We start from the raw sequence: 17,552 nt of genomic DNA, 5'->3' as shown, positions 1-17,552 counted from the left end.
TGAAGATTTCTCTATCTTCCCAAATATTACCAATCCCAACTTTGAGATACTAAGAGACCCTGCAGGTACTCCACACCTTCAGGCTTCTTCCATTAAACAAACCAATACAAATATACTCCTACCAACCCTACCTCGGGTCGACAAGGAGTAGCTACATCTACTTCGAATTTAAGGGCAACTATTCCCTTATTATTTTTAACAAATCTAGCTTGGATTCTCAACGAAAGGAATATTTTATCCTTGGTTTTTTCTTTATTACTTCTGGGGTGCTCATCTCAACTGATTATTTCCTTACCGATGATGGCAAAGTAATGATTTTTTAACTATAAACACGGACTTTCTTATTAAAATGACAACGAAAGTTTAAATTAGATAATTTCAACCTGATTTTACTGTTGTTAATGAAGAATTATCTTATCTAATTATAAAATTGTAATAATTAAAAACCGTTAGTGAGACCTATCACAGTTAAGATCATGTGTCCTATTTTCAAAAATGACTACTTCATTTATCCTGAGACCCATTATATTGTATATACCCCATGTGTATACTGTACATATTTATACGTATAAATAGTTTATTATTAAGTAATTTCAAAGATATTTGAATGTAGGATAAAACATCAGTTATTTATAAAAGAAATTTAATTTATTATATAAACAAAAAAAAAAAAACAACTAAAATTCAAGTATGAACTAGACAAAAAATTATACAATATAAAATCTTGATCAATGTCATAAATACTTCGTTGTCGGTTATTTCAATTGAAGTTCACTGCTTGTTGAGATGGCTTCTTCGTAATGATTCTTCATAATTATTTTCAATTTCATAACTTCACTTTAATAATTATTTTTAAGTAAGGAGCATTAAGGATTTTGGATTGTATTCGGGAGGAATTCGATGGTTTAGTGGAGTCCCTTAGCTCAACTCCGTATGTCCAGATAGGCCTTAAAACAGTCATGTAGATCAGTCATTTGTAATGGATTGGAAGTTTGGACCGTTTGTCTAGTAAATGTTGTAATAGTCGGAATCGACGAGCAGTTTCCTGTCCTTTCAGTCTTGTATGAGGATTCCATGTCAGTCGTTTTTCCAGATTTAGTCCTAAGTAACGGATCTGTTCAACAGGAATAAGTGGGGTATTATTAAAAGATAGTGTGAGGCAAGACGACAGTAATTATTAAGTGTAACGAAGCTAACAAAATCTCAATAACAATATAATAGAGTATTGTGAATAAAAAAAAACCATGGATCTATTTTTTACACTCATATACATTTACCTATTTCGAGTGCTTTGTGCCTATTATTACATCTGGGATAGATTCTGCTACATTTATTACTACTCTGACATGCAATTTCTAAATGAAGGAGATTATTCGGAAGAAAATAAGACCTGTTGTATGTTTTACAGGAGTGTGTTCGATGAATGAATTTTGCTTATGTGTCTTCACGCACGTCTGGCGTACACTTTGCTTAACTTACCAATAGGCTCCAAGGTCTGTAGCTGTTAGGTGGAATGAGATGTGGGTATTGTTCAAGAAAAGGTTGGGATGTCCTGGAATATATTTAAGGAGAGAGTGAGGTTCGATTGTGACAGCTTAAGTCTTCTCTCCATTTAATGTAAGCTTGTGTGTTGCTCAGATCCTTTCAAGACATCAGGAGAAAAATAAGGTATTTCTTATTTTAACGCCTATTATTTAAACTTTACCTAAATAATTCAGCTGCTATTTTGAGCCGTTTTACCTCGTTTTCTCCTAATATTTAACAGAAATCGTTAATACTCATTTTTGAAAAAAAAAAAGAAGAAGAAATTTACTTAACTCGTTTTCTCCCTGTAGTCTCCAATTCTTGTGGAAATCAAAGCAAGGTTTAAATTAAGTTTCGTAAGCGATTTTTTTTTCTGTAATGTAAGTTCTTTTGAATTATCTGTTTGATACATTCGTGTTGGTAAGGAGCTCTAATAGTACTGATATGTTCAGATTATTCATATCTTAAAACAATTTATTTCAGGTTTGTCGTGAGAAATTTTTTAATATATTTAGAGAAAATTCAGTTCATGCAAACAATGTCAGAAGTGTATTCAATGTATGTAACCAAATGTTTTAGATTTGAAATGATTTTAGCGCATTACCTCTAATTTCACACCATCGATAATTCTCCTGCCTGTATTTCATATTTTCACAAACTAATATTTTTAAATCATGATACAAGAGATAATACCGTTATCAATACAGGTGAATCACTTTATAGAAATATTTTCGATAAGATAGGACAGTGCAATGGGAAGCCTTCGGTCTGTGGCCACGATGGCCGCAGTCAGCTTTTTAGTGAGTTTTTTTTTTTTTTAATTTATGTAATACTGGACATAGAGTTTTTTCTTTTTAATTCCAGATATATATTTTTTAAGGTATATACTTTGGGCATCAGCTATAACGAAGCGTTCTGTTATCCACATTGATTTTTGTCAATTTTTTTTTAATACGATGAGCAAATTATAAATATTAGCTATTAAAAATAAGTTTAGTTTTTCAGTTGGTTTTTAGTATAGATTCCAGACTTTAACTGACCTTGCTTCATCGTTAATGAATTTGTATAATGTCAGTTCAAGGTTATCATTGGTAAGGGATTATGTTTTTTAAATTAAAAAAAAAGGATTATGAAGTATTCTATAGTTGTAATCATTACCTAAATTAGTCTTGGTTATTATAACTTTTTTTACCAATACTATATTATGTTATTTATTAGTAATATGCTTCTGAAGAATACATATAAAGAATATATATTCTTATTCTTAGTAATGATAAGAATATTAGGTCACTAAATCGAATCAAAAGTATGTGATAACTAATAAGGCTCTATTTAAAAGTAATATAAATTCAAAGATGCCTATTCTCAAATATTGATAGTTTTTTTTTTAAACAAAATAAAATCGATTAAATAATTAAATAAATCAAATAAAACATTGAATGACTTGGCTAATTCTGAGTTTTATAAATAGAACCAATGTTCAACTAAATTTCTATATTTATTGCTCTCCTATACACTGTAGCCTACATCATGCAATTGACATCTAACAATGAGTGTGTTTGAATTAAAGAGAAAGTTCCATTTAATTGATTTGTTAATAAATTTTCCGTCCACACTCTTGTCCTTTATCCATCTGTTTTGTCTATTTGTTTTTTTTTTTTATGACTATTTTGTTTTGATATTTAAAAATTTACATTTACAGGTGTATAAAAATGTATACGGGCATAGAAAATTGGATTGTTAAAATAATTTTGGATCGTGAACCAATCGTATGTCCCTTAAATCATGAAAAAACTGGGACTATTTGTTCCTAGGACCTATTTACCTCCACAGGTATTAGATGGCTGAACTACAATACATTCCCCATTTTTAAAATGCCCTTTAATTCGATTTTGTATTTTTCTGTTAATTAATAAATTTGCGAAAAATGTGTAACTGTTGAAAACCATCTGACGTGCTGTGTGGTAAACAATATGTCATTCCAAAAAATCTATTTTTGCAACTACTTAACCAATGTAAATTGAGGATTTACTGAAGAAATTTTCGAGGAGTTCAACAAGCCACTAAATACTTTTTGTTGTAAATATAACCTCTCAAGAATCATTTAAATGAGTCGAATTATTTCTTTGGAATGGAAAGATAAGGTTAAAAAAATATAAAAAATAAGAAGGTTATCTTTCTATCAGTGCTCCTAATTAAAAGAAAAATGACTTTTTATTTAAGGATAATTTTTAAGTTGCTCAGTTTAAAGAAATCGGCTGAAATATTTGTACTCAGAATAAAATGTATATTCAATATTTGTTATCAATATATAAAATATTGATGTCCAATACATTGCCTCAGTCGATAAACAGTATATAATTTTTGGTCCTTTAAATGTTATATTACTTTTTTTTTCAATGACGGAATAATTTATTCAGTTAATTGTGAAGATCAGTTATTTATTATATTTTTAATTTTATATTTCAATGAAACCCAATTTTTGTAATCAGTTTTAGAAGCAGCTACAAAAAAAACAAACAAAGATATATTACGGAAACACTGGCGTGAATAACACCAACTTTTTATAGAATGAGTGAACGTAAAAAAGGCCTTAGTGTAACTCAGCGTCACAAAAGAAAGAAACAACGTGAAGTAATTTGGGAAAAAACTACCATATATAGATATGATTTTTTTAACAATAGTTAAACTAGAGTGGTTGTAAGAAAGAGTTAATTGACAATGAAGATATATTATCTTCTTTGTCAATTAATCCCTCCTTAGATAAAAGATATCGGCCTACTAGCGGTCATTACCAAGACGCGAGTCAATATGAAATGAATAAGATAAATAAAGATGTAATTAATAAAGATTTTGGCCTTTGTATAGGAGAAGACTTAACAAATTATTCCTATTTTTTTAGTGTTTGTCATTTGAAGGTAATCATATAATTTTATATTTTTTTTTCTCTTTTTCGGAAACTTACTAACCTTCTTACTTCTTCATTTTATTAATTTCACATCAATAAAATAACCTTATCGACGTTTCGGACGCTCCGTCCATCTTCAGGAACCAAGTCTTCAATAGTCAAATTTTCTCTTTTTCATTTTTGATTTCTTTATTATGGGTAATTCACAACCATGTAGATCTCAAAAGACTTGAGTTGTAGATCCTGAAACAAGGAGACCCTGTTGGTTATTAGCATTGGTTGGACTCGAATCTGATTTGTATAGTAGCGTCCTCTGGATATTTTTCTCAGAGTGTTCAAAATATGTTTCTCAATTTTAGTAGACACTGTGAAAAATTAGGTTTGTTCCAAAGATGAATCCTGAATTCGCTAATTTATTCAGGAATGATGTACAGAACCTGCTAGAACTAAATCTCGTTCAAAACATTTTGATTTCGTGAATCGAATTATAACCAAAACCTTCATTTGTTTCTTACAAAGATACTTTTGTAGAAACTAGAACTATTTATCGAATTTAAAGCGAAATCAGCAAACTTTTCCAAGTTTTACTAAATAACTTCAAAACTAAACGCTTTGCAGTTTGATTTTTAAAGTCTGTAATATTTGCTACTGTTTAAAACCAAAATGAGCTTGTTGATCATTACTTTCCAAGACAAAGATTTCAAACATTGGCCATTTTCCTCCAAAAGCCAAAAATTGTAATAATCTCTTTATATCTCTGTAATAATATCTCTTTATTTGTATAATTATTGTCAAAAAAATAAAAAACTTCCTACGAGAACAAATATAAAGTTTTACTCATTATTTATTATTTTTTTTTTATTAAATTCTAATAAACATAAAATGCAAACTGGTTGTAAAGAGTATTCATTATTATTATTTATTTGTCTTTGGGGCTAGCCCGCACACAAATAATTTACGAAAGCTAAAAAAATAAAAAGGAAATACATAAAAAATAAGTAAAATAAATTTATAAACAGTTAATTTCAAAAGAAAACTTACGTATACAGAGATATAAAAATTAAGCAGATTAAATTTAGAGATATACAAGTAAATTTATAGATATATAAATAAAAAAGTAACATCTACATTGCAGAATAATGATATACAATGTTATAATATAGTTATCTTATTCTTCTTTTTTTTTATTTTGCTATGAGTCATATTAAATATCTAGCATAAATCACAAGGACTATCCTCTTATGCAAGGTATTATATAGATATATTTAATAAAGGCTCTAATTCGTGGAAAATTGTCTAAACAATAGTCAATTTTTTTTTTTTTATGCTGTATGAATTGTAGAGAATGTTTCAATTAAAAAATACTTTAAAAAATTTGTATTGTAAGAAAACAATGTATCTATTCAAGTAATAAAATAAATATGGTTCCAAACGTATTAAAAATACTTGTTTCTTTTTTTTTTTTTTTTATTTGGCATCCATATTTTTTAAAAGTAAATTTCCTTCTTGTTTTTATACGTTGGATTTTTTCCGTTAAAAAAAAAAATTGGGTAATGGTTTAGGTAAGGGATTACATTTTTTTTTCTATTTCTCATTATGTTTCTAATTGATCCTTAAAGAGTTACATAGAAAAAATTGCTAGTAGAATCTCAGTTCGAAAATTAAGTGAGAAAAAATAAATAACAAATGTGATATGATAATTAGTGTAATAATATATTCATAATGTGGTCACAAATCTAGTAGCCTTTATAATTTGAAATAACCTAATGTAGAGGAAATTAAATTTAGTCAAAGGTCTATAATTTCTATTGGTTTAAGAATTATTGTCAAAGAGATTAAGACTGAAAGTACAGTTTATGTTTAACTCTGAAAATAACTTGGTAGAGGCAATTTGAAATTCTATGGACGTTCCAAATCATAATCGATACAAATTTTCAGATGGAGTAGATGGGTGTATTGGGTTGGTATTTACTTAATTAACTGAAATTTTTGAGTCAGACTGTGTTGCAAGAGCAACTAAACAGGAGTTTAGGATGTATTTGTGTACATCTGAAATTTCTGCAGAGATTTTGTTTATATTACGATTGAGTTCTTCCATTTTTAAATAATAATTTAATAAACATAAAAAACAGGAACAATTTTCACAAAATAAATAAATAAGAATATAAAAAATAATGACTACTTTGAGTGGAAAAGAAGTACAAATAACTTCATGACCTAGGTAGCATAGCTAGTAGCCAACCGGATGTATAGAATGTGGATAATTTGTGTATTTCATGTACATTTTATAACAAATTTAATAAAAATCTATTCATTACCACTTGAGCAGTTTAAGATTTGGGTACAATCATTTTTTTGTTCTATATTACCAATCCCTTTTCTCTTGCTTGGAGATATCAATATTCATTGCCTTTTTAGGGGCTCGGCACAGACAGCTTTGGTAAAGTTATAAAAAAATAAATAAATAATAAAATAAAAGGAATTATTGATGGCAACATTCCAACTATTCTCTATTTCAACTCAAATATTTATATTACCCTATGACACGTCTTTTATCATTTATAGACCTGTCCTTATTAACTTCATCTATCTCCTCAAGAAAAGAACAATCTAGATTGATGCCTATGGCGGAGACTATTATGCCATAGTAATCAAATTCCTTGATAAGGTTTCCGCCACGACATCTAGTAGACAATAGTTTATTAAGGAAGCTTACCGAAGTTTTTTTCAAATTGGTAAATATGTCAAAAACATTTTTTTCCAATATTTATTCATCCCTGATATTTTACATAATGGGCATATTTCAATTCCAAAAAATAAAAACGTGCATTGTAAATACCCGGTCCATTGGTTATTAATTTCATTAAAAGAGAAAAAGGAAGCTATATTATTATTAATTTAATAGTAATCTCAGGTCACACTGAATATTATAAATAATACATATGGAAAATTTTATAACTGGTAGAAAACATGCGCACTACGTTATAAAACAAAGCTAAGAAAAAAGAGTTGGTAAAGTTTCGTTTCAAAAATTACACTTAACATAACAATCAGCGGCGTTCAGGATGCTGTTAAAAGAATTGGACGGAAACGATTCTCTCCAATAAATCTTCTGTTAACATCCTATTGGGCCAATTATAGATCTTGAGACCATCGTTAACATATTAAGTGAACACTTCCCATTTTTTGGAACTAAAACGGTACAGATCAATTTTTTGACTCAGTTTACATTTTTGGCTGGTTCGCGCTTGACTGGAAAAAGTCTGGAACTATACCAGTATTTAAAAATCAAAATCAAAGACTTTAAAAAAAAAGTTCCTTTAAAAAAAAAGTTCATACTTTTATGTTCAATAACTCACATCTTACCTCATAATTGTCCGATTATCTTTTTATTTTATTTTATTATTATTATGCCAAAGCTTAGTTCAGAGTTCCTAAGGCCGAATGTAAATATTGTATATAAGTGTGAAAATATATTTATTTTATATATATATATATTTTTTTTATGCTTGTCGAGAATTCCATTGACAGTCATTGACGAGAAACTTCCAAGTTTCCCTTTAAACTCTGATTACGGCGCATGATAGATAGCATGTAACCGACGAACGGATTTTTTTATTCAATTTTTGGAACGTATCTTGAAATGTAAACTACAACTTTTGAGGAGATTAATTTTGTTTTCTTGGTCATCAACAGGGTTGATTATTGAAAATAATAAACCAAAAGTACGCTAATTTTGTTTGAAATCCAAAATGTCGTAATAGAAATGTAAACTATCTGGTAAAACCATTTTTTCATTCATTAGTTAATATCTAGAACCCATAAAATATACATATATATATTTTTCTTTCAGAAATTCACGTTTTATACGAAAAATTGAAGAACTTGAAAGAGAAAACTTTAGGTAATTTTAAACAAAATCGGTCAACTCGTTTAGGAGCAAATTTAAATTATTTTTAAACAAACTCCATGTTGACCGGTTTGATCTACTGTTCCCTGTTAAACACTAACAACAGTATATTAAGTATAAAGATGATATAACAGCAATAATTCCTTAGTGAGATTCAATGAACTAACGCTTCGCAGTTTTGATTGTTTCAGAATTAAACAGATTTAATTTATTTGTATAACATACAACATGTTGGCTATCCATTTATTTGAGAAACATTTCCTCATTTTGAATAGAATAAAATAATATTTAGTGAATAAAAAATTCTTATTCTCTAGGTAATTAGTCTTGTGTTAGCGGTCCCAGTGTTAATCAAAAACAAGTAGAGAAAAAATTATTTAAAAAACAAAACAAATTAAATATATGGATAATACTCCTGTCCCATCATATCACATTCAAAGCCTCTTAATCCACATATAACCCACCTATTTGATTTTATTGTCTATACAGTTACAAATTAATAAAGAAACAAACAAATCAAACTGTTAATTGAATAACTATTGTTAATAATTTTTCATTTACATACTTTTTGGGAAGTCTGGCAAGTCGATTGCAATAAATTTTTTGAGTTTTAAAAACTTCCAATTTGAATATATTTTATTCTAAATTATCATAATGTTGCACAACATATACCTGTCAAATTGGAAGTTTTTAACCTCAAAAAAGTTATTGAAATTCATTTGTATATTTATATTGCCTTATATATTACCTAGTTTATATTTCGGTTAAAATGTACAACCGAATTCTATATTAAAGATGTTGCAACTCAGAGGCAAATATTCGCAACCCTTTGACACTCAGGCTGAAATTTATGAAGGGTGCCAAAGAAATATAAGTTTAATACTTAATATAATAAATATTTAAGAATTTGATAAACATTAAGGAATGAAATTATATTGTACTTCATAATTTCTATTTATTCAGTAGGCTAAATATTGTGCTGGACATTCTCTATTTTTTTATAAAAAAGTTTTGAGATTAAAAGGTGTCGCGCATACTAATTAAGATTAATGTATTTTAATTATATTATTTCTATATATTTTTAAAATAGCGTCAAAAATTTCTTTTTTAATACCATTAGATTTATTCTAAAAACCTTTTAACTCGGTACAAATTTTTATAATTTTATCTATAGGGAAATTATTTCTATATATTTAACTTGTTTCCCCACAGGCGTCCGAGACCAATTACAAATATTTTGTATTCAATGTGACCCAAAAATGTACAAGCTTAAAATATTGGCTCAGTTCTACATCAACAATTTTGGATCTCAATTTTACCAGGTTATCCGGTATCGATTTAAAATTCTTGGTAAATTTCTTGTGTCAGGTAAATAGGCAGAATTAAACAGATCCACAAAAAAAAAGTGTTTCCTTTGGTCTTATCGATATGAGATGGGGACCATGTTAATTTATTAACAGCTTTCTATGATACTAATGTTTTTAAAACTGTCCCTTTTAAGTTTTCGAAACAATTTTTTTCTGTGGAAACAAAGAAGAAATTTTTCTGTTATATTTTATTGGATTGATGGAAATCCGAATTCAGGTATTATCCAAGTTAGAATCAGTATTTCTCTTGCTTTTCAGATACAGGGAGCAGTTTGGGTCGTCCTTTCCATACTCGCCATCCTCACCTATTCTTGCTACTTTGAACCAAAAGAAGATATGTCCCAGAACCCATCTTTCACAACCATGGCCAAATACTACTTTTCTGGTAGGTTATTAATTTTTTATTTTATTTTATTTTACTCTGATTATTAAAAAAAAACAAAATAATCATTTTGACCTATATAGCAAAATTATATTTCACAACAATACGATGTACAATTGTAAAATTGAGACAGTTGGTCAATAAAGGAAAATTGTCCAAATTTTGATTCAGTATTTAAAAATCCAGTGATATTTCTTTATTCTATGAAAAATAGTAAAATTTGTAAATAGCGATAATTTTACAATCTGAAAGCGTGTATTAATCTCATGCAAACTTGGAGACAAGTGCTGCTGTAATCTGTACAAGATAACTTTTGTAAACATAAACTTTCTATGAAGTAGGTAACATCCTTGACTTTATCATCAGTCACTCATCTTGGAATTGCTGCAACTAAAAGGAAAGATGTGGACTTCTAGTCCTTTGCAGATACAGACCGTAAATGAGGCTTGTGGTAACAGCTTGATGATTCAGGGAACCCATTACAAGAGTGCTACGACGATGAAATCGAAGGTGGAAATATGGCTTATTTTTTTAGGACTTTCTAATATTTTTTGAAACTTCATTTATTTTAAATTAAACGTAATATTCAAACGTAATAGTGACCAAACAAATTTCTATTTATGCCAGCTAATTAATACTTATTAAAAGAAAATATCTCTGTTCCATTTACTTACAATTGATCAATGCGAAAAGGGCACCCTAAATCATTTTTTAGGAATTATATTTCAGACTGAAATGTCAGTTCAGAGCGATAGGTTGTTTGCATCTTGTTACCAAATTGGTGAAGATATACATCTCATAACCAAAAAATGACAATAAACTAAAAAATTTTAAACCCGCTTTTATCAAAACGCATTTTTTGCTTGTTTGCTTTTTTTCCACTTACTGTCTTAATAATGTTACAATGTATGACCGTGTTAATCTGGCATTGCTATTTAGATTGACGAAATAATTTTGGCTGGACTTAGATAGTAGATCTTAAGGGATTGCCTTCTGGTTATGTCCTTATATAACAACATATTACCATTATATTTCATTATAACAAATAAGTATTAACTCGTGTTGATGGTTATAAAAAAAATGTCGTTAAATGCTATAAGTGGTAATACTTTGTATGAATATACTTAAGATATTAGTTAATACTAGATGGGGATCAGGAAGGAAAACATTACTTCACACTTATGAGGCATTAATCCTTAGCAAAATAGCGGTAGCGTCATCTACGCCTTCGTAAGTTACAGTATAATTAAAGGACTAAATGCTGGTCTGCCAAACGGTTCTCATCTTTAGTCTTCGGAGTCTTTAGAAGAAGTCCAGTAAATAGTTTATGCGTCGAAGCTGGAGTCATACCCTTGTCCTTTCGCTGCCAAATATTTGACCAAAATGTACACACAACAAAAATCCTGTTGATAAATATTTTTGTGAAAAGAGTATCTGTTTATAAATCCCCTGTTGTTTCTACCAATACGGATTAGGATCTTATATGACTGACAACAAAATTGGACAGCATCAGATAATAAAAAACTCAAAATCATATAACCTAGTGTGAGTTGCAAGGCCTCATCCTCAAAACAATGTAGAAGATAGAAGGTGGCTATAATCCACCTCAGAATTAGATACTGCTGGTTGATCCATGACCATCTGATTACAAGGATACCTCCACCTCAGTGATTCATTTCTTTGCGGAGTGTCCCCGATACAGAGGGATCATAGAAAATATGGTGTTTCTTGACATATCTCCAGTCATTTCAGGTTCTTGGGTGACAATGAGGATAACATTAAAACTATTAAGTTCATTGCATCTATCAGATTGTTACCCTTGTTTGAATCAGAATTGTGTATTGTGAATTGTCGTTGAATAATTATCATAACTTTTCAATGCCAAGGATTGATAATAATTGCCAAGGATCATAATAAGTACTAATTATTATTTTACATAATTTATCTAAAAAGTCAATAATTATAAGAGATAGTTGATCGTGGATGACGTACGAGGAGAAGATGGTTGGGGGTGTGGTCAAAGAGAAACACAAATAATTTGGTGTAACCTAATTTATTGTGCCAACGTCTCGGCTAAAGTTTCTAGTCTTCTTCAGGGCTGAGAACAGAACAAGATAACAACCACAGTAAGTATAGAAAATAAAAAAGAAAGTATAAACAGAATAACATAAAATGAATAATTTTACAAAATAGAATTAATAAAATGAAGTGATGAGAGAAGCGGAAACTAAAATGTATACATAGGTAATTGAAAAAGTGGGTAAAATAACATGATTAAGGAAATGAAATAAAAATGAAGTTATATAATGCAAAGAAATATGAACATATTAGTGATTAATAATTTAAAAATTGAAATATGGAAAGAAAAAGAAAATTGAGAGGAAGGAAATATATGTAACAATAATAATCGATAAAGTGGCAAAATATAAGTAAAGTATACCATAAGAAATGAATAGAAAAAAAAAAAAAATAATTTTTGAAAACACCAATAATAATATAGTGAACATAACTTATAATGTGGGTAAGGAAAATGGAGAAAAGTGGAGAAAAGAAGGGGTGGTAAAATAAAGAAAGGGGAAAGAAAAAAAAGAATAAAACGAACCTGTTAGCTTGAAGTCAATAACTAAAGTTCTTCTTCATTTTATTTTGTTTTTAATTTATATCTATTTAATTTTTATTCATTTTTTTCTTTTATTTTTAGTTAAAAGAGCAATAATAACCAAATGAATTTTTTTTTTTTTAATAATACAACTATAACAATAACGATTCACTTTTATTCAAGAAAGATTTCATGATACATCGTCGATTCAGAAATACATAGTGAGTAGAGTAGAAATAATTATAAAGCATCTTATTGGCACGAACTGGATCTAACCTCTTCAATTAACATCAATTTATTTTTATGAAAGTTCAATCAAGTGAGTTTAGATAGTTGTCTTGATGATAAATCAAATTTGTTTAGTCGTGATTCTTCCTTTTTTTTACTTTCACTTCCATTTATAGGAAATACGCAATGAGGGAAGAAAGTATCGTAGTATATATGTATATATATATAGTATAATGGTGTTCGTGTGCCTATTGACGTCGTGTGAACAGCCCAGCTCAAAAAGGAAAAGTCGAAACTCAAATTACGTAGTTAGGGCATACCACCTCTGTGCCTTTGCCTGGATGTTACAGCAACATTTTCATTAAAATCGATCAACTGAAGGTGTCACTTTAGAGAATCGATTTTATACCGATAGATTTATATAAATTTTTGGATTATTTAACAAACAGATTACTGTTAATTAAGTGATCTATAATATCATATTGGTCTTGTCCTGGTTTAAATAGTTGTACAGGGCATAAATGAAGATTATTATTTTTACTGCATTTAAAGTACTTTCAACTTTTTTTTTATCATTGTATCAATAATAAACAACATATAAAAACAACATTATATGAATAGCTAAAGTAAGAATAAATCGCCCAAATCACCGAATCTTTACCAATTGCATTACGACTTCGTTATCTTTAGTTAAACTGTTGTATTCTAGGCTGGAATAAAATTTATATCCTTTATTCCCACCTCGAGAAACACTAAAGTATGAATTTTTGTAGCCACGTAAAAAAGGTTTTGATGATAATTTTCGCATTACGTGGTCTTTAGATTTTTCTTTTTTAGAAATCACAAAAATAGCTATAACTTCCCCAGGAGCCAACCAATCTATATTAACCTTGGCGATGTATGAGGTGGTAAGTGAATGTAATGAGATGCGCGCACTGCACATGATTATTTTATTATTGGCAAAATAATATTAAGTATACTAGAATGACTTTTATGTGCAATAGGGAAGTTGCCTTTTTTTACTATACTATACGGAGTACAACCACTCTGTCTGAAAATCATTTAACCTTATAATGCCATAAGACAATCCAATATAAAATAAAAACGATTAATCATAAAATAAAACGAATTAATGGATGTTGCGCTAGATTGAATAAAGCGAGGGATTCAAGTGTGTGTAACTCGGAAACCCTACTTCACAAATTGTCACCGATTTGGAGTAGGGTTTCGCCATATCACTTAAGCATCATAGTTACGATCATTAGTTCTTCACCATCTAGGGTACTTATAGAAGCATATATGAGGATTTCCTTGTAACGGTTAATGAGTTCAACTAATATTTATTTTGAAACCCTGACTAATAAATCTTGTCATTCTTACTCTGATGAGAACCTCGTTTCTATTAGCAAAAGCATAAAAAGTAATATATGAGCAATTTTAATTTATTTACAAAAAAATTAAATCTGTACCGTTATAACACATGGATGGTCAGGGATGCAGCACTTTGTAAGGAAGTACTGTGTACTAGACCTAGGGTTGTGCAAGGATGTGTGATTTGGTCATAATCACGGTGGGCTGCCAAAATTTTACCCAATTATGGGTACACTACACGAGGATCCCGAAACTACGGCGCTGACGGTGAATAAGTGTCTTTGGAAAATGTCCAATTCTAAATAAAATCAAAACTTTTTTTGTCAGATGTGCTATTATTCTTCTAAAGTGATATATAGAATAGAATAGGGAATACATTTTACAATGTGACGATGTCTCTTCTGATTAACATTAAAGTTAGTACCTTAAAAGAAAGCATATCTAACCAGAAAAATAAAATAGAATATAAATGATGCGCTTAATGTTTTGTGCTAATTTTTCAGGTGGATTTTTTTTTTTTATGCTATGGTGGAACGCTACGTTCCTAGATAGCATAAATAGAGATTAGTCGTTTTGAATAACTCACTTTTTTATTTTTCCAAAATGAACTCAGAATTTGTAACATTTTATTCCAAAATTGTGAAGAAGAACTGTTTGTTTTATTTCGGATCGCTGTGTAATTTGTTTGCCAATTTTATTTAATAATTAAATCTTAATCTAATTACTAAATGCTTATCTTTTAGATTCTCAGTGCTGGTCGTCTCTTCCTGATCGAAAAGTTGCTGGGATAACGAACTCAAAGGATATTATACTTCTGGTATCATTTGAATTCACATTCAATTTTCTCCTCTCAATTGTCAGCCTTGTCCTATTGTTTGGTAAGTATTTATTGCTAATGTATATATAAAGCAATGGTAATGATTGTACATTATACATGTATAATGGTAATGATTATACAATGATCATTATTGTATTTGAAAGGGATTTTCCTATTATTTTGAAGTGGCTCTATCCAACCTCCTTGGTGTTTTCCTATTCCAAGTTCTTAAAATCAAAAAACCTACCTATATCCTTGATCTCCTCTCTCTTCGTTCATCCATCCATTCATTAAACACCAGATCCCAACCGATAGATTTATATATGTCCTCTTAGTGAACCACCTCCTTTAACGAATCCTTCGTCGTACGTCCAACCTCCTCCTGAATTCTCTTCCTACATGCATTCGTCAATCCTCATTCATTTTTTCCTTTGAACAATACCTATTCTATTCCCTACTACATAACCAAACCTTCGCATCATTGGGCTATGGTACAGCCATTATTGATTACTACTATAAATTATAATTTAACTTAAGATTTTTATGTTATATCAACATGTACATTGAACCTTTTTTTTAATGTCTGCCAGACAATTAACCCTAATTTGTAAACAAGACATTACTCTTACGGGACACTTGTCCCAGAAGAAAATTATTTTGTCATTTCATAATTTATGCAACCGAGATAATACATTACAGATAATCTAGGTTAATGCAGCATTGTTTTTAGTGTCTCTCTTAGTTTCAATCTCAAAATGAGATTACTTAAGAGAAATATTCAAATATTTTGACGTTGTTTCTTTGATAAATGCTTAAATTGAACTTTTTTGTAATTTGTTTATTTTTTATACATTTATAACTTCATCATGACGTTTGTACATCTCCACCCATCACAACAGCCCTGATGAAGACGAACATTGTGGGTCGATAACGACGGTGATCAATAAATAGTTGAAAACTATTTTTATTCTTCCTGACTGCAGTCCTGACCATATCTCTCTAATTCACGTACGGACAACCATTTAGATATAATATAACCTTATAAAACATTTCATGATGATGGCAATACCTAGAAAGATACTGTGTTCTTTTTTTAAATCGAGCATTTGTAAAGAATATTTATAAAAGGTAAACTTTGACGTATTTCTGTTTATATTGAATGGAGCCTGTTGTGTTTCAGGAGTTTCATCTTTAGCTCGTTCTGTTTGTTGTTTGTTGACTGATCCCAAGTCGTTCTTGTTAGAGATCTCTTGAGGCCAAATAAATAAGCCCATCTAGTCACATTTAGTCCCTTTGGCTAACACTAAAATCCAGCCACTTATCAGTAAGAACACCACTTATCAGTAAGAAGATTACCTTCTTTGTCCGAGCAAGTGGTCTGGACACTGATTAAATGTGTTCCTAGTCTGGTAGTTTGTGCCAGCAGACCTACACCCCTATTCGGGGTACTCTCCAAGAGGAATTTCTTTTCGTTCCCCTTCCTCGCCATTTCTAGCATACGGGAAGCAGCAGAAGTAAAGTAGTGTGTTGGGTTTGCGCATGCCACTCTTGCCAATAAACAGTTTATTCAACAATTTATCTTCCAGCATACAATTTTTTTTAGATATAATATAATTTATCATTTAACTATTTACCTTCTACAATTAAAAAAAAAAAAGTACTATGTGTACTGTTCCCCAATCTGGAGGCCCAGTGGCGGGGTTTCAACTCCCTGCATCTATATTTTAGGTAAAAGGCTCTCTGGAACTTTTATGCTGTTCAACCTCGAATTTCCAATAAATATTAAATACATTTTATTTAAATATTAAGTTATTATTATTATATATGCATATTGGTTTTATAATAGTTGTTCATTTATTTCATTATATTTAATATTTCTCATTTTGGGACTTTTCATACAGTTATTTTTTAAATCTTTGTTTTTTATTTATGTAGCATATTTTTGAAATTACTTTTTCTTTCTAAATTTAAAAATATATATTATTGATTATATACAATAACCACTAGTCCGATATAGGTAGAGAAAGATTGTTTGGGACTCTCGAACTAGATTTACAAATTTAGAAAATAAAATTTATCAAAATAGTGTATTCAGTTTATACAGTGAAAATAATTATTCTGATGTTATTTATAAATTTATTAATGTAAACCTGTAATTAAGTGATATTTTATTTCAGTGATACCCAGAGGGAACACCATCAGTTTTCTAGGCTGGCTGTATAGCTTTCTGTTTCTTGGATTTGCAGTTAGCATCACTGACATGGTCGCTTTTGCTACATTTTCAGCTGACAAGGATACATTGGTACGTGAAATGATTGTACAAAAAAATAAATAAAAGTCAGGATTATTTAAGTATGAAGTACAGTAGGACCCCCATTATCCGTGGCTCTATTAACCGGGATTCCAGTTAACCGGGGTTCAGAGTAGCTTTTTATTTTACATATTT

The 17,552-nt window shown here is 29.5% G+C and overlaps 1 protein-coding gene across 2 annotated transcripts in view; it reads left to right on the top strand.

The window, feature by feature from the left end:
• Window positions 1–2,251: 2,251 nt before the first annotated feature.
• The window catches only part of LOC106690562 (uncharacterized), a 39,345-nt gene continuing 24,044 nt past the window's right edge, over window positions 2,252–17,552 (top strand). For both annotated transcript variants that reach the window (XM_014436029.2, XM_014436031.2), the window contains exons 1-4: window positions 2,252–2,324; window positions 9,968–10,094; window positions 15,033–15,167; window positions 17,284–17,408. In XM_014436029.2, coding sequence (XP_014291515.1) covers window positions 2,277–2,324; window positions 9,968–10,094; window positions 15,033–15,167; window positions 17,284–17,408 — 435 coding nt within the window. In that variant the 5' untranslated portion in view covers window positions 2,252–2,276. The remainder of the gene's footprint in view (window positions 2,325–9,967; window positions 10,095–15,032; window positions 15,168–17,283; window positions 17,409–17,552) is intronic.

This window comes from Halyomorpha halys, unplaced genomic scaffold, assembly GCF_000696795.3.
Source record: "Halyomorpha halys isolate HHAL.00 unplaced genomic scaffold, Hhal_1.1 Scaffold1757.1, whole genome shotgun sequence".
NCBI lineage: Eukaryota > Metazoa > Arthropoda > Insecta > Hemiptera > Pentatomidae > Halyomorpha > Halyomorpha halys.
This window is presented reverse-complemented; position numbering and strand designations above follow the sequence as displayed.